Source organism: Carcharhinus amblyrhynchos, chromosome 22 (assembly GCF_965287045.1).
Source record: "Carcharhinus amblyrhynchos chromosome 22, sCarAmb.v2.hapA, whole genome shotgun sequence".
NCBI lineage: Eukaryota > Metazoa > Chordata > Chondrichthyes > Carcharhiniformes > Carcharhinidae > Carcharhinus > Carcharhinus amblyrhynchos.
The window spans coordinates 6,509,253-6,528,133 of record NC_137345.1 but is presented as its reverse complement, the minus strand read 5'-3'; the positions used below and the strand labels follow the sequence as shown (position 1 = coordinate 6,528,133).

The following is an 18,881-nucleotide window of genomic DNA, read 5'->3' as shown; positions in this document are numbered from 1 at the left end:
ATGGTAGCACATGGTTCACACTGCTGCCTCAGGGACCTGGATTCAATTCTTAGCTTGGGTGACTGTCTGTGCAGAGTCTGAACATTCTGTCGGTTTCCGAGTGCTCAGGTTTCTTTGCAAAGTCCCAAAGACGTGGTTTGGTGGATTAGCTCCACTAAACTCTCCTTCAGTATAACCACTGAAGTGGGGCGACTGGAGAAATTGAACACTAACATCATAGGCTTAGGTTAACAAGGCAATTTGTGACATGAATAAAATATTTTTATTTTTAAAACTTGAAACTGAGGGCCATGCTCCACTGACCAACATTCAAGTTCCTCAAGTTAAGCAAGTCTTTTTTATAAAAAAGGAGCAGCTGAGAGAACAACAGGTTCAGCAACAACTGAACCATGTAGAGAGAAAAAAGATGGATCTTCCATTAGGTCAGATGTGGGAGTGCAAAGATGCATGCCTACACACAGCTTCTGGAACTTGAGGCATGAACAAAAGAAATGAACAGAACTGCACCGTACAACCCCTCATGCTTACTCTGCTATTCACGAGAGTATGACAGATCAACAACAATGTCATTTTTCCACCCAAATCACACACCCTGGAGTTCAAAAAATTTCCAGTCTTGGATATACTCAACAAATGGGAGTTTCCATGAATACAGCAGACAATCCCAAACATTTATAACCCTCCGTGTAAAGAAATTGCTCTTCATTTCACTTGTAACGAATTAACTTCATATTCCTGAGACTAGTCTCCTTGCTTCAGACTCCCAAGTCATGAAAAGCAACCTATCAGCATCTGTCCCGTCGAACCCCCTCAGAATTATCTATGCTTTAACAAGATCACGTCTCATTTCTTCTCAACTTTAGAGAAGGTCCACTCTCTACCATCTCTCTTCAGAGGGCAAACCACTCATACCCAGAATCAACACACAAAACTCAGCATCAATCCTAACTGCAAGTACATCCTTTTTTTGAAAACAGTATCAACGCTACATCGTAGAAAGCAAGTTTAAAAATTATACTTGGAACAGTTACAATCGCATCTCAGCTCACAGGAAATTATTTCCAAATGCACATTAATGCTAAGACATAGTGTGAAAGGTGGAAGCTGCAAATGATTGACATACTCAGCAACTCATGCAGCAGGTGGATGGAGAAACAGTTCTTTAAAAATTCAGATGTGGACGTGGCTGATTCAGCCAGCATTTATTGCCCATCCCCAAGTGCCCTCGAGACAGTAACGGTGAGCTGCCTTCTTGAACTGTTGTAGTCCAGATAATGTAGGTGCTCTTATAAAGGGAATTTGAGGATCTTGAACCAATGACAGTGAAGTAACGTAAGATACATTTCCAAGTGAGAATGGTGAGTGGCTGGGAGGGGAACTTGGAGGTTACAGTGTTTCGCTGTGTCTGCTACTCCTGCCCTTCTAGATAGTGCCATCCATGGGTTTGTGAAATACTGTCTCAGGAACCTTGGTGAGTTCCTGTAGTGCAACTTGTACAACTGCGACTATGCATCGGGGTAGAGGGAATGAATGTTAGCAATTCGGGTGCTAATCAAGCGGGCTGCTTTGTCCTAGATGGTGTTGAGCTAATTGAGTGTCGCTGGGGCTGCATTCAGCCAGGCAAGCGGAGAGTATTTTATCACACTCCTGACCTGTGCGATGTAGATGATGGACAAAGTTGAATCAGGAGGCAAGTTACTTGCTGCAGGATTTTCACCCTTTCACAGGCTCTTGTAACCACAGTATTCACATGGCTAGTCCAGGTTTCTGGTGACTGGAAACCCCTGGATATTGAAAAGGCGATTAGGGATGGCTAAAAAATGCTGCATAGCCTGTGACACCTACATTGTGTGAAAATTTACATTTTAAAAATTACACCTTTGTGATCTTTCAGCAGAACTGGAGGCAAAAGTAAAAGACTAACAAAACTCACTGTCAGTTAATCAGTAATCCTATTACCTGCAACAATGGATGGTGTAGCGTTACTTCTAGATGCGCTGCACGATGTGCAGGGTCTTCATTGTTATCTTCGATTTCCAGGTCCTCCTCAGGGATGGTGTCCCATTTGCCCTGGTGTGCGACAAGATGATGAACTAACACATACTGTCCAGGCAAGGCTAAGCTAATACTGGTCCTCTTTCCATGGGTAAACTTCAGCCGTCTCCTTTTACACTTCTTCTCATTGCCACTCTTGACAACCGGCAAGAGCTTTTCACCCAATAGACTGTTCAGTACATGACACTTAGCCACACAGTTCTGACCCAGGATCATAATACATGGAAAGCAGCCCACTGTTGCCTGCAGGTACTCCTCTTCATGTCGGGGAAATGATATACAGCTCAAAGCACCTAGAGGATAAAGGAGAGAAATGAGACATGTTACAATCAAAAATCCCCAGGCTGTTTTCACAATCTTTTTCAAAAATACATGAAATTTGGTGTTGTTGAAAAGGCTGGCATTTATGTAGCCCACCCTTATTTCATAAGGTGATTGCACTTCTCTATACAACTGAGCAACTTGCTAGACTATTTCAGAGGACAGTTGAGAATCAAAATGTGTAGCTCTGGGTCTGTAGTCTCAGGAGACCCAGACAGCAGGTTTCCTTTCCAAAATAATATTAAAGCAACAGTGGGTTTTAATGATCTAAGACAATGTGCTGTTCTGAAATGACAAGGCCACTATACTGCACAAAATACAAAGAATTGTGTTGTTAAAATGTTGCTGCTACATAGCAACTAGAAGCTCAAGTAGGCCATTCTGCCCTTCCAGCCTACTCTGCCACTCATTTTGATCATGGCTCATCGAATTCAATATCCTGATCCTCTCCCTCCTCCCATATCCCTTGATCCCTTTAGTCCCAAGAACCATATCTAATTTCTTCTTGAAACATTTCCACCTCAACTACATTCTGTTGCAGTGAATTCCACACATTGACCACTCCATGGGTGAAGAAATTTCTCCTCACCTCAGCTTTAAAAGGTTCACCACCCCTTACCCTCAAATTATGACCTTGTTCTGGGCTACCTCACCATAGTGAACATTCATTCTGAATCTATCCTGTTAGACTATTTTATGTTCCTCAGGTCCCCACTCCTTCTACTAAACTCCAGTCAACAAATCCTAACTGACTTAGTATCTTCTCTTATGACAGACCTGCCAAGCCAGGAATCAGCCTGGTAAACCATCACGGTACTACCTCTTTTGCAAGGAATAAGGACACCAAAATGGCACATAATATTCCAAATGTGGCCTCACCAATGCCCTATACAACTGTATCAAAACATTCCTATCAAGGCCAACATACCATTTGTTGTCTTCACTGCCTGTTGGCCCTGCACGCTAACTTTCAGCGACCCATGCACAAAGACTCCAAGGTCTCAGTATCCAATTCTCTTAACTACATCCCTTCAAGTAATAATCTGCCTTCCTATCATTACTACCAAAAAGTGGATCATCTCACATTTATCCACACTATACTGCATCTGCCATGCAGATGCCCACACACACAGCCTGTCCAAATCACACGGAAGCATCTTTGCATCCTCCTCACAACTCACCCCCCCCAACCCAACTTTACATCATCTGCAAATTTGGAAATAATACATTGTTTCCTCTTCCAAGCCATTAACATAAATATGAACTGGGGGTCCCAGCACAAATCCTGACACAGCCCCACTAGTCACTGGTTGCCAAATCAGAAAAAGACCCATTTTTTGCCAACTCTTTGCTTACTATCTGCTAACCAGCTTTCTATCCATCAGCAGTCACTTGTGCTTTAACTTTATGTAGTAGTCTATGAGAGACCTTGTTGAAGCCTTCTGAAAGTCTAAACAAACCACATCCACTGCTTCTCTTCTGTCAAATCTTATTGTTTTATTTATTAGTCACAAGTAGGCTTACATTCCCAATGCAATCAAGGTACTGTGAAACCTGCCAGCCTTGGGGTATAGTAACACAGTTACGAAGGGAGTAAGGAAGTTTTAATGCCAAGGCGTCATCCTTTACAAACTCTACAGCAATTAAATATTACAATGCCTGAAACCTCTAAATTGATACATTTCCTCTTAATCAATCTCAGTCAGCTTCAAGAGACAGAACTCAGAGATAGTACCAGATTCAAGGAACAAGCATACAAATTGGCCAAAGAAAGCAATAGGTCTGAGGATTGGGATTAGTTTAAACGTCAAAGGAGGATGAAAGGGCTAAGTAAAAACAGCATGGCACGTAAAAACTGACTGTAAAAGTTACTATCGGTATGTAAAGATAAAAACTTTGATAAAAACCAATGTAGACCTCAGTCAGAAGTAGGAGAATTGATAAAAAGGGGAATAAAGAAATGATGGAGCAATTAAGTTAGTACTTTGCTTCAGTCTTCACAAAAGAAGAAATGATAATGTACCAGAAGTGCTGAGAGAAACATGTTTTAATAAGAGCTGAAGGAAATCAGCATTAGTAGAGAAATGATTTGGGGAAATTATAGGATTGAAGGTGAATAAAACTCCAGGTCCTGATAATCTTCATCCCAAAGTACCTAAGGAAGTGGCCCTGGAAATAGTAGATCCATTGGTGGTTATTTTCCACAATTCTTTTGACTCTGGAAGAGTTCCAAAGGATTGCTTGGAGCATGGAGGATAGCTAATTGTCAGCCCACTTTTCAAAAAGGAAGGCAAGAGAAAACAGGGAACTATAGACCACTGAGCCTAACATCAGCACTGGGAAAGTTGCTAGAGTCAATTGTCAAAGATTCCATAACTTGGCATTTGGAAGGCAGTGGTATAACCAGACAAAAGCAGCACAGAATTACAAAAGGGAAATCATGCTTGACAGATCTACTGGAATTTTTGGTACGTTACCAGAATTCTGGTCTCCGTTACTCCAGTACAAACGTGCATGCACCGGAGCACCAAACAGCTTTCGTTTTAACCTCAGATTGTTCAATACTGGATAGAGTATGGACATATACACACAGCAACCAAAAAAAATGCCCCATCTCCAGCATCAAGTTATCTGCAAACAAATGGGTGACCAGAACGATCGAAGCAAATGAAATAAAAATTGATACAGTTGCATCTTGCTGCACAACAGTGTTCTTGGATCAATTCAATTCTTAACCTGAACGCCATTAAAACAAACTCGTTAAGCATCTCACAGCAGGATAACCCATCGCAATGTGTCTCCTTCACTTTTGTCTTCACCCAGTATCGGCTTGGTTCAACTGGTAGCATCCTTGCTTGCGCCTCAACATTATGGCTTCAAGCTCCACTTCTCAACTTGATCTCACTGCAGTCATGGCAGAATGCTACATTGAAGGTGTCATCCTTAAAGATGAAACATTAAACCAAAGCCATCCATCTGTCCAATCGTCGTCAAAAGATTATAAACTCAAACATTAAAGCTGTCCCAGTGTCCTGACCAACTCTGATCCTCAATCAGCAGCAAAACAAAAAAATTATTTTTTTTTTAAAATGACCACGTGGTGAGCAAACTGGGTGCTGCAGTCAGTTCTCTAATCATAATTAGCATGTTTCGGTGATTATTTGTATGTGAGATGCACCTTGGAATGTTCTAGAAAAATGATCACATGTTAAATAGATGCAGGTTTTTCCTGAATTAACTTTGATTAGAAATGAGAGATTTGTTGAAATCATGCCACGCATGCTGTTCTGCACGAAGAAATGGAACATTTATTAAATGTAGAAGTGACTTCAGAACATTCTGATGACTCAGCAAAGGAAGAGCTCCCAACCTCAAAGTTTGTGTCTAGTTTGCATCAACTTTAGAAATGATCAAGTGAACACACAGGATCAAATGAGATTGACAATGGAACTGTAACCAAGCTACTTTACACAACTCCATGGCCTTGCAATATTTGAACACTGACGAGCAAATATTGATTGCAAATGGTTTCAGCTGAGCCACATACGACAAACATGAATACAATAGTGGTTTGCACACAAGCCCAGACCACCGTGGCTTGACTTTCGGGGTGGTGATAACAGTCAAGACAATTTCCCAGAGAACTGAAAAAAAAATTCCACAAAGGCAAGGAACATTGCTTGCTATTTTCACAGCCAACAACATGAATTTTTTTCAAGAGCCAATTGCCACAAACTTTCATTTTATTGATAAGAGAAAAACCTCGATGCACAGTTACAATGGAGATGTCTAGCAAGCACTTGAGATCTGTCCAGAAACAAGCATTGCTTTCATGATCTACAAACCAATCTTAGCTGTTTTCGTTGAACTACAGTTAAGGTACTAAGTCTCACAACACCAGGTACAAGTCCAACCAGTTTATTTGATATCACAAGCTTTCAGAGCACTGCTCCTTCATCAATGTCACATGATGAAGGAGTAGTGCTCCTAAAGCTTGTGATTTCTAATAAACCGGTTGAATTTGTACCTGGTGTTGAGACTTGTTATTGTACCAATCTCAGTCCAAATCCAGCATCTCCACATTATAGTTTGGGTGTTACACATGGTGAGATATGACCGAGACTGAACAAATTTCAACACTGGAGAAAGACCGTGTTCACACAGATCTTAATTCAGATGCATATCAAGATTTTTTAAACTTTTATGTTCTAATTTAACAAATAGTGACATTCAGAAATAAGCTTTGTGCATTTTGCAGATATGTAAATCAGCGTTGTCACTGACTTAAGTATTATTGAAGTCGTTGCAAAATCTCTATCAATACAAGAACTTGAAATCATCTCAAACATGTAGGGTGCAGCCTATTTTCTCTTAAAAGAAGTCTTTGGCAAAGACAAAAGAAAGAAACCTTTCATAATCTCAAGCACTGCAATGTTCTACACTCCTAACCCCAAAAAAAATTTACTTCCAGTGTGATTCCACAAATCCCTGCATTTTTTAAGTAACTCACTCATGTGGCCATTTCTATTCCCCTCAGAGCTCAAATGGACTGAAACCAAATGATGTTCTTTTCCCCAAGTACAGCAAAAAGCCTCAACACCAGGTTCAAGTCCGAAGAGTTTATTTGGTAGCGCAAGATTTCCAAGCACTGCTCCTTCATTCCTTGAGTAATGAAGGAGCAGCGCTCCAAAAGCTCATGCCACCACATAAACCTATTGGACTTTAACCTGGTCGAGACTTCGTTGTGCTGCCGACCTCAGTCCAACACCAGCATCTCCACATTATTCCCACAAGTAGTCAGAAGAGAACCATGGCTAATTTGCTTCATCATTGATCAAGGGGTTGCACAACTCAATCTGTTGAACTAATAAAGGAGCCAGAAGACTGATTACTTGTAAAAAGTATGCTTCATTTAATGTTTCTGCAAGAATAGCAGGTGCCAATTGATTCACAAAAGGTGGTGGCCAAATGCACCAAAATGTGAGCAAGTTAAAATCACATACTTGTGCAGACAGCTGGAACAATATCATTTCATGCCCCAGATCAACGAGGGTCACAATCTCTACATCCACTTCAATGAACACAAACCAATAGACAGAATCATGAGACCCATTATAATGGCACTTTATTTACTCCATTTCCACATGCCTTTCACTCTATCCCCTTGACTGAAGGCATTGATTCTCGTTAGGGAATAACCATATCAACACCAGAAATTTCCCAATATCATGTTGACGCAGCATTTCTCACATTTACACACACCTGGGCTTGTGCAATTGACTACAGATGGATTCAAACACAAACCTCTCCAATCGTGACATACACGTGTTTACAAGGTGGCAATCAAGGACAAGAATCCTGGCCAAATTTTCCCTCGCTGAGCCAGAGGCACAGAAAGCAATTATAAACCTTGCCATCTGCTAAAGATTGGCTAACAACCAAACGGACCTAGGATTCAAACTGGGATACGTTCAGACTTTGTGGCTCATCACCTGCAAGCTGACTGCTGAGACAAATTGGACACCGAGCTGCTGCAAAGGAGGAATACTTTTCTCTCCCCCCCCCCGCCGCCACATGGCAAGATATCTGCACATCTTTCAGCCACTGCCCATCTAGTCAATACGATAATTCAGCAATTCTATATACCTTCCCTAGTTTACAATTGCAAGTGACGCAAATCAACCCGCGAGACCGCACCAACTTCAAGAATTAACAGAAACAGAAATAAGAACAGAAACTGAAGGCGTTGCGAAGAGCTGGTCAAAATATCCAGATCGCAAGGGAAAGAGGATGTGCTCTCACATCTGAGTGTTAGCCACTAATGCTGTCAAGAAGCACTGATGGGCAAGTGAATCTTGGGCAAAGACTGGATCAAGTTAAGCATCAACATCTCCAAAATCAATTAGCCTGTTCTGTTAGTCACAGTTCAGTTAAGAGTACACTTGCTTCTTAGTCACAAGGTTCAAGTTTTACTCAAGTAGAACAAGTAAGGCAGACACGCCAAGGCAGTACTGAAGGAGTGCTGAACTGTCAAAGGCGACTGGCCAGTATAAATGACTCCTCACATAACATCACAAAAATAGATTAGCAAGTGATTTCAGTTGAAAGTTTCCAAGTTGCTGTGTGCAAATTGGCTGTCACATTTCCTACACCACAACACTGGCTGCATTTGATAGTTAGTTGTGTGCAGAACACTTCAGCATCCCTGGTGGTCATGAAAGGCAAGATATAAACAGTTGTCTTTCACCAAAATCCTAGTATGATCATATTCCATTGCTCTCAGCTCAAGGATAGAAGAACAAGGAAGGCATTTTAGATTGTTTCTTTACACAAGCTTTTTATTACGTTATGTAACAAATCAGTAGGACAAAGAGCACGGATATGGGACCTAGCAATACAAACTAATTCCTCTTCAACCCAAAGAATTGATTAAGAAGTTACTGACCTCTGTGGAACCAGCAACTTTCTGACGTACATCTCAAATTCCAAAACTGTAGTCTCATAGCAATTTAGTTGCTCTAACATTAACGTTAGTAATTGAGACTCATGATGGTCATATGACAATGAACTGTAACTTGTGCAGATTTCAAAATGTAATCAAGACCCTCGCTATTTGTTCACCCTGAAATGTCTCAACGCAATCAGTTGAGCCTAATGGGGATAAAAGGTAATCACAAGCTCAAACATTCACACAACCCCATTCTATCTTGAGCTTCTTTAAATATCAGTTCTCGTGCCCAATTGAAAAAAACTGCTTCCTATGAGAAAGGAATTTGGAAGCAACATAGAGGGCTAAGCGATCAAACAATAAATCCATTTATTAAGACTTGGAATTACGCACATGATTCATACAATATGCCCAGGGCACATTAGCAGACAGTGAACAGACACCTTTACAATAGAATAGGCAAATATTTACTCATTTCAAGATGCAAACAATCCCGAGTTGCGGGCCGATGAAACAATACGAATTATAACGAGATTATAAAGCTCAAGTAAAAACTGTTGAAATGTGGTACAGCATCTTAAAATCTTGACAATTTTATTGATCATGCTCAACCTGAAATCGAGAAACAAAACTGTGGCGCTCAAGGTGGCAGGAGGATGAGGCACAGAGGATTGATTTGAGTCAAGGTGGTGCCAGCTTTACTTAGGATCTTGTTGCTTCGGCAAGTAATTTCACTTGATCTGCTCCTTCATAGGCTGCTTTCTCTTTAGTTAACAAAGCAAGCATTATTCATTTAATGCTATCAGGGAGGGGCAACAAATGCTGGCCGAGTCAGTGATACACATATCCCAAGAACAAATTAAAAACTACAACTTAGAATAACATCTATGACCTCAGCTCTTTTTACTCTCCCACCCCCATCCAACATAGAAGCATTGCTGCAATGTATAAAGGAATCTTCAAGGTTCAGTCACTCAATTTAGGCCCAAACCACAAGGTATGACAGTCTTACAGAATTCAGTTTAATTATCTTCACGTTTCAGCTGTTTGGCAACGTAATATTTTATTTCTGTCACAAGGTTCTGTAAGGACCACTGTAGATTTCTATCTCCAACTGCAGACTGGACTAATATTCCTGATGTTTTCTCCCCTTAACATCCAAACTAAGCTCAAGTTCCACTCACATTCGACAGTCAATAAAATTGTTTTCCCTGCCAAAACGGCAGACCTCACCAACAGTCATCTCCTGTTGGCTCTTCCAACCCAGTGAGATTCGGTCTATGTTAACGCAATGCTAAAACTGCCTGCTTTGAGCAAACACCTAAAAAACTTAAATCAAAGAACCATCCAACTCCTCAGTCTGTCTCTCTGACATCATAGTGAGCTTTTATTTGGTCTCAAACAGACATGTATCAGAGCATCTTCAGCGCAACTGTAGCCCATGTGAAATAGAAATATATTTCCAAGAGATATAACAGCCCACTCTCCAGAATCAATTACCAGTTAAAATTTACTGACTCCAACTGCGAATTTGCAAGATAAACATGGGTCAGCTTCCCCCCATTTCTTGGAGCTGCACTCAGTATTCCATCACAGTCCTGACTTGTGCCTTGCCAATGGCAGCCTGGCTTTGGGTAGTTAGGAAGTGGGTTACTCACCACGCAATTGTTAGCCTCTGACCTGCTCTTGGAACCACACTATTTATATGGCATGTCCAGTTCAGTTTCTGGTCAATGGTACCCTCTAGGATGTGAAAGTGGAAGATTCATCTATGCTAATGCCATTGAATGTCAAGACGCGATGGTTGGATTATCTCTTGTTGGAGATGCTTATTGTCTGACATTGTCACATGTGTGGTGCAAATGCTACTTGCCACTTGTCAGCCCAAGCCTGGATATTGTAGAGGTCTTGCTGCATTTGGACATGGACAGCTTCGGCAACTGAAGAGCTGCAAATGGTGCTGAACATCTGTGCAACCATCAGCAAACATCCCCACGTCTGACCTTACGATGGATGGAAGATCTACGGCAAAGCACCTGAAGATTGTTCGGCCTCGTATGCTACTGAAGGTCATCCTCCAAATTAACTTGGAAACCCTCAACCTCATCCATCAATCCTTTTGATATTTCACCCACTTTCTGCAAGCTGCTCCAGCTTTATTCACCTTCATGTATTCCATTCCTTGGATTGTTATTTTGTCTGTGATGTTCAGTGTCTGCTATTCACCAAGTGACCATTCAGTGCCAGCAAGCCCAGACAATAAAGCATCAGTAGTTTACAATGTTATGCAATGCAGCACAGCAGAGCTCAGTCCTGTCCACCCACACACATTTGAATGATGAGCAACACTAAGTAGACTTGACTCGTTTCTGACTCTCTGCGGAGACACACTGATGTAAAACGTGTATTCCTCAAAATCAGTAACATGGCTGTGATTTACTAACACTAGGGCTGGAATCGAGTCAAAGATCATTTTGGTTTTTACAACTTCCTGTGTCAAATGGATACAGCAACAGACAGCTGCTTATGGGGTTTGTCCTTGTACAACATGCTGTCTGGTAAATGCAATCAGCTCACAATAAATTGGATGTGCTCATTTTCAGAATTATATTGCTGAAAGAGTGGGAACCTCTCGACATTAAACTTCAATTTAATAGCTGTTGGTTGTGGAATGGATATGGAAATATGGCACTAAAGTCTGAAATACCTGATCAGCTTGATCTTGCCCAATGGCAGAGGAGACAAACATCCGAATGGGTCAAATTTCTCTCTGCCTCATATCTCAAACAAGCAACAACTTGACTTGGGGGTGCAGCAGCTCAGCTCAAGTTTCAGAGTTTGAGAAGGATATCATCTGGTGAAGTACAAAACCTTCACGAAAAACTTTTGTGTCACTCAGATCGAAAATAAAACCAAGACTGAACCCAAACTGCAAGCAGTTGCTTCCCTGCGGGTTTTCCTACAGGATTCCATTCACATGCCTCTGGTCTTGCCACAATTCTGTGCCCTCTTTGTAAGTCTTCCCAAAACCCAAATTTTGGGCAATGCTTAAGGTCACCTCTCTTACCATTGCTTGACATCAGTTTCATCTCATTCAAACAGCCTGGACTATACCCAATGCCACACAAACGCAAACAGAAAAACCTAAGACCTGCAATTGCCAATATCTTGTACAGTTCCTTAACTACCAAATCCATAGAATTCCTACAGTGGAGGAGGCGGACATTCAGCCCATCAAGTCTGCACCAACCATATTCCCACCCAGGCCCTATTCCCATAACCCCACATAATTACCCTGCTAATACCCCTGACATTAGGGTCAATTTAGCATGGCCAATCCACCTAGCACGCACATCTTTGGACTGTGGAAGAAACAAGAGCACCCAAAGCAAACACATGCCGACATGGGGAGAATGTGCCAACTCCACACAGACAGTGACCTGAGGCCAGAATTGAACCTTGGCGCTGAGATGCAGCAGTGCTAACCACTGAGCTGCCCAAATGCTGGGTACAGATCAACTCCTGGAAATAAGCATTACTCAGACCTGTAAATCAATTTCTTTTGATATTAAAAATGCGGACTGCACAATGATGCAGATCATTAAACTCGTGTTTACACCAGGAAAAAAATTAAACCAATGTTGACGAGTGGGAAAATGCACATCTACACTGGGACTCCCCAGACTGAACCCCAGAATCAGCCAGCTAACACAGTGAGGTAAAGAGAAGAAAGGTCAGTCAAGGAGTTAAACACAATCCAGATACTTCATAGAATCACAAAGGCGGCCACCATTTGGCTCACCGAGTCTGCACCAACAACAATCTCACCCAGTCCCCGTAACCCCAAATATTTGCCCTGCTAATCCCTCTAACCTATGCATCCCAGGACATGAAGGGTTAATTTAGCATGGCCAATCAACCTAACCTGCACATCTTTGACTGTGGGAGGAAACTGGAGTGTCCAGAGGAAACCCACACAGACATGGGAACAATGTATAAACTCCACACACAGTGACCCAAGTTGGGAATCGAGTCTGGGCCCCTGGCGCTGTGAAGCAGCAGTGCTAATGACTATGCTACCATGCTGCCCACTAAATTATGGGCAATACTGAGTGTTGCACTACACCAAGGTCTTATCTTTTGGTTGATGTGATGGCAGTTTCTGTCAAGGAGGCATAACACATCTCATGGCATAATTTAACACCCGGCAACATGGTGGCACAGTAGTTAGCACTGCTGCCTCAATGTCAGAGGCTCAGGTTTCAGTTGCAGCTTGGCTCACTGTTAGGAGTCTGCACATTATCCCCACGTGTGCATGGCTTTCCTCCGAGGGCTCCGGTTTTCTCCCACAGTGCCAAAGACATATTCTTTAGGTGCATCGACCGTGCTTAATTCTCCATGTACCCGAATAGTTGCCAGAGCGTGGCGATGAGGGGGAATTTCACCTTAACTTCATTGCAGTGTTAATGCAAGTCTAGTTGCGATAATAAATAAACTTTAAATGTTAATATTTACCCCCAAATCATTATGACTAAAGGGAAAACCCATCTTTTGATTTTTGTCTAGCCTCAAATCTGTAAAGTCAGAAAGCATGCCGCTCTTCATTTCGATTTTCAAAAAAAAAACAAATAAGACACTGGGGAACATGGGTAAATTATGCTATCTTATCAAACGAATGAAATATAATCTGGTGCCATAGCACTGACTTACCGATCCAAAGCTGATGTCATATTGTATCCAGGCTATAACTAACCCAAACAAAAAAATAAGAAATAAGACAGCTTCCAAGGAGATTTGGTCTTCATGACCACAGGAATTCAACAGTTTACCTGATTGCCATCACTTGAGTGAAGTGACTTAAGTGAATGTGTCAAATTTTTGAAAAGCAGTTGATGTCGCTATTAGATCATAACAGTTATGTAATAATATATACAACTAAAACTCACGGCTTACGTTGAATGAACCATTTGCCATCAAAATGCATTCATGCTAGGACACATGACTTCAGTTCTAAATCAGACAAATATGTGAAGGATTGCCATACTAATGGGCAGCACAACAATGTTGCTTCAGAGTGCAAGGGACCTGGGTTCAATTCCGGCCTCGGGTCATTGTCTGTGTGGAGTTTGCATGTTCTCCAAGTGTCCACGTGGGTTTCCCCCGGGTGCTCCAGTTTCCTCCCAGTCTGGAGATATGCGGGTTAGGTTGATTGGCCATGCTAAAATTGTCCCTTAGTATCAGGGCAACCAGCAGGGTTGTGGAGATAGGGCTAGGGTGGGACTGTCAACAGGTTGAATGGCCTGCTGCTGCGTTCTAGGGATTCCATCATGTTATGTACGAAACCCCATTTGCAAGGAGCTCCTTTTACAAATGGAATGTTGGCCTTTATTGCAAGAGGGACGAAGTATAAAAGCAGGGAAGTCTTGCTGCAATTGTACAAGGTACTGGTGAGGCCACACCTAGAGTACTGTGTGCAATTTTGGTCCCCTTATTTAAGGGAGGATCTATTAGCTTTGGAGGGGGTGCAGAGAAATTTCATCAGGTTGATTCCGGAGATGAGAGGGTTAGCTTATGCAAAGTGATTCAACAGACTGGGCCTGTACTCGTTGGAGTTTAGAAGGCTGAGGGGAGATCTAATGGAGATATATAAGATAATGAAGGGGCTCGACAGGGTAGAAGCAGAGAGATTATTTCCACTTAGAATGGAAACAAAAACTAGAGGGCACAACCTCAAAATAAGGGAGAGTCAATTTAGAACAGAGTTGAGGAGGAACTTCTTCTCCCAGAGGGGAGCGAATCTTTGGAATTCACTGCCTATTGAAGCAGTGGAGGCTACCTCGTTAAATGTGTTTAAGTCACAGGTAGATAGATTTCTAACCAATAAGGGAATTAAGGTTATGGGGAGCAGGCGGGTAAGTGGAACTGAACCACTATCAGATCAGCCATGATCTTATCGAATGGCAGGGCAGGCTTGAGGGGTTAGGTGGCCTACTCCTGCTCCTATTTTTTAATGTTCTTATGTTTACTGAAAAACAACATAAATCTAATTTGAGTACGAGATTTTGATTTAAGCTCAGTCTCGAAGAGCAAACCTTCACAGACCTCACTTAAGCATCCTGAGGGAGAACCATTAAACACAAAATATATTGAAGCATTTCAGCTTTTGACAAAGAAAGAAGCTGTGCATCTGTCAACACCAAGAGCAGATTCTAATGATGGGTGAAAACCAACCGTCTTGGATTTTGCACAATTATCCCAACGTAAAACAAAACCGGCTCACTCTCATGTAACAGATGATGCCCCAAAACGTTAAAACGATTTGCAATTTTTTGCATGTTTAAGATAATGACACAAGGTGCTTCACAAGGGTATTATTAAATAAAATTTGACACCAAGCCTAACAAAGAGACAATCAAACAGGAAGAAGCTTCATCAAAGATAGGTTATAAAAGGGCAGAGATAGACAGAGTGAACGCAAGGGCTTTGGGCCACAACAACTAGGGAAATAATGAAAACAGAAGTTGCTCAAGAAACTGGAAACTGAAAAGTGCAAAGATCTTGGAGTGTTGAAGGTTAAAGATAAGGAGGGGCAAGGTTCTGGAGCTATTTAATCAAATGATCAAATATAAAAATTGCATTCTTACCCAGCTCTGGAATCAATGTAGGTCAGAAAACTTGAGAGCGACAGGTAAAAAGGACTTCTACCAAGTGAGATATAAGCAAAGTTTTGGACCGGCTCAAATTTATGCACAAAAGTTAGGGGGCCAGCCAGGACAGCATTGTTGTAAACTTTAATTATTCCAAAGGCACAGGCAAGTGTAACAAGAGCAATAAAGAGACACACAAATTCTGGCTATTTTACAGAGATGGAAGTAAGCAGTCTTGCAGGAAGTGAGAGATTGCAAGCTCACCTTGTTATGATTTAACCTTACCAACAAGATAGCAAACTGGCTGGTTTATCCTCAGTTACAAGGTAGATTTGGGAGGCAAGGTGGGGGGAATCCTCAGAAGTGATGGTGAGGCAAATGTAACAGTCATCACTGTACACATACCATATGGCATCGTGTTTTCTGATGATGTCGAAAGCACAGTTTCTTTAGCCAGTAAACTCACCAACAATACAGTGAAGGAATGGACAATCAATACTCAAACCACGTGCATCTTGGGTCATGTGGCTATTTAGATGCTTCATTTATCTGCTCTGAAGTATTAGGATCTGTTGCAAAATAAAGCATCCCAGCAACCACAATAAATTCAGAAACTAATTTTTATCTCTGATCCAGCCAGCCAGCATATTTTAAATCGTTAAAGGATTAAATTTAATTTAAGTGACGGATCTGTAGAAGACGGAAAAGATTTTCCATCTCTTTTCCCCATATGTTTCTCACATTTTATTAATAGAACCTGATGGTTCAATGGTAAAAAGAATTCTGCTTTTGCCCTTCAGCTCTTCTGGATGCCTCATTTGCTCCTTCACTTGTTTCATTGTCATCCTTCCTTTGCATTGCACCATCAGCCCTTTGTCCTTTAACTGTTCGTCTTCCAACTCACTGCAGACCTTGCTTTTGTTCTTCTTAGCCCCTTTTTCCCTGACCTTGCTTAAAATCTCTCACATATCTAACCATTGCCAGTTTTAATCTGAAGTCATTGATATGAACCGTTAACTATTATCCACTCCATGGATTCTGCCTGCCCTGAGCATTTCCACCAATTTTTTGTTCACATTTAAAATACTACAGGATGCTGGAAATTTATGTATTTTTAAACATCATTCAATATGCAAGGTCATACTAACTGCACTATGATAAGCATTAAAATCATATCAAGTAAATTCTCTGCTAAGTAGGAAATTCATCGAATCCCAACAATGCAGAGGCGACCATTCAGCCCATACCAACAATAATTCCACCTAGGCACTACCACCACAACAACCCCACGCATTCACAGCATTAATCCCCCTGAAACAAAAGGGCAATTTAGCATGGCCAATCCACTTAACTTACATATCTTTGGAGTGTGGGAGGAACAGTAAGTCGTCTCACAATACCAGGTTTATTTGGTAGCACTCGTTCAGGTGAGTGAGGAGTTGTGTTCACAAACAGGATGTGTATAGACACAAACTCAATTTACAAGTCAATGGTTGGAACGTGAGTCTTTACAGGTAACCAAGTCTTAAAAGGTACAATGTGGGAGGAAACCAGAGCACCAAGAGGAAGCCCACGTAGACATAGGGACAATGTGCAAAACTCCACAGTCACTTGAGGCTAGAAATGAACCTGGGTCACTCACGCCGTGAGGCAACAGTGCTAACCACTGTGCCGCCCCAAATTAATTAATAGTTAATTATTGAACACAAATGTACTGTTATTGGCCTCTGATCTTCTGCTATGAGTTTGCCATCAGGATCCACTGTAATCCAACAAAGATTATTCATTCTGTTGACACAAAAATCAATAAATGTCAGTTTCCTACAAACCGCATTTGAGAAATTTGCTCCTCTCCAAAAACACCCTCAAGGAATAACTGAGACTTAACAGGCATTAATTTCTGCCAACCTGGAATTCAAAATCCAACCTAAAACACTGCTAGAAACCTACACAAGTCAGAGAAGCTCATGTCAGGGAACATAGCCATAAATTTCAGCACTGTGGAATATTACACAAAACATCAACCATTCAAGTCAAATAAGTTTCTCCATCATAGCATCAAACAGCTCATGTATTTGATTTGATGAATTGTCACATGTACTATCATACAGTCAAAAGAATTGTTTCTTGCATGCTATACGGACAAAGCATACCATTCGTAGAAAAGGAAAGAGTGCAGAGCGTAATGTTACAGTCATAGCTAGAGTGTAGATAAAGATCAACTTAATGCAAAGTAGGTCCATTCAAAAGTCTGACAGCAGCAGGGAACAAACCGTTCTTGAGTCAGGTGGTACACGATCTCAGACTTCTGTATCTTTTTCCCATCGAAGAAGATGGAAGAAAGAACGTCCGAAGTGTCTGGGCTCCTTAATTATGTTGGCTGCTTCACTGTGGCAGCACGAAGTGTAGACAGAGTGAATGGGTAGGATGTACAGAATGCGGTTGAGGCAATGGATGAATTGTGAAGTGACTGACATGTAAGGGGTGCCAAAGAGAGAATATCAATATCCAAGGAAACAGGCTGAAAAAAATACTAGGAAATACAAGTACTCGAAGTGTTAAAAAAAGTACATCATCGTATACTCAGTTACAAAGAGTATCACATTTCATATAAATCGATAATACAGGAAACATGACAGAGGGTACAAGAAAGAGATTTGTGTGGATGCCACGAGCAATGTATAATATTAGCTAGGAGGAAAGATGGGATCGGCTGAAGTTGGTTTCTTTGAAGCAGAGACATCAAGTCCCTAACAACATAGGTTAAATCTCTTACCTAAAATTCTCTGAAGAGATCGCTGTTTGGATTTCTGATCATTTTGATTTTCAGATACCACACAAACTTAGACAATAGCCTAACCTTGAGCGAGCTATGGGCGATCATTAAACAAAGATGCATCATTGAATAATAAATACTGGACTAAATTCCAATCCGTGATGCTACCTGCAATTCTGCATATAGGAAAAGGTTCAGAGACTATTAGACTTTCCACGCTCAAGGTTCATATTGAGCCCAGTCCATCACGTAAACCAACCTCTCATCCATTGACCATATCAACACTTCCCACTGTCTCGGAAAAGCAGCCAGCACAATTAAGAACTCCCCACACCCCAGACATACCTTCTTCTGTTGGGAAAAAGATACTAAAGTCTGAGGACACGTACCAAACGACTCAAGAACAGCTTCTTCCCTGCTGCCAGACTTTTGAATGGACCTACTCCGCATTAAGTTGATCTTTCTCTACACCCTAGCTATGACTAACATTACATTCTGCACTCTCTTCCTCCTCTATGAATGGTATGCTTTGTCTGTACAGCATGCAAGAAACAATACTTTCACTATATTAATGCACATGACAATAATAAAATCAAAAATGTTGAGATTTATTGATAAAAGATACTCAATCTAT

General features: G+C 41.3%; 1 protein-coding gene across 2 annotated transcripts in view; it reads right to left on the bottom strand.

Annotated features, from left to right (window-relative positions):
• The window catches only part of dstyk (dual serine/threonine and tyrosine protein kinase), a 96,334-nt gene that overhangs the window by 67,855 nt on the left and 9,598 nt on the right, over window positions 1-18,881 (bottom strand). For both annotated transcript variants that reach the window (XM_080209749.1, XM_080209750.1), the window contains exon 2: window positions 1,960-2,348. In XM_080209749.1, the coding sequence (XP_080065875.1) occupies window positions 1,960-2,348 (389 nt within the window). The remainder of the gene's footprint in view (window positions 1-1,959; window positions 2,349-18,881) is intronic.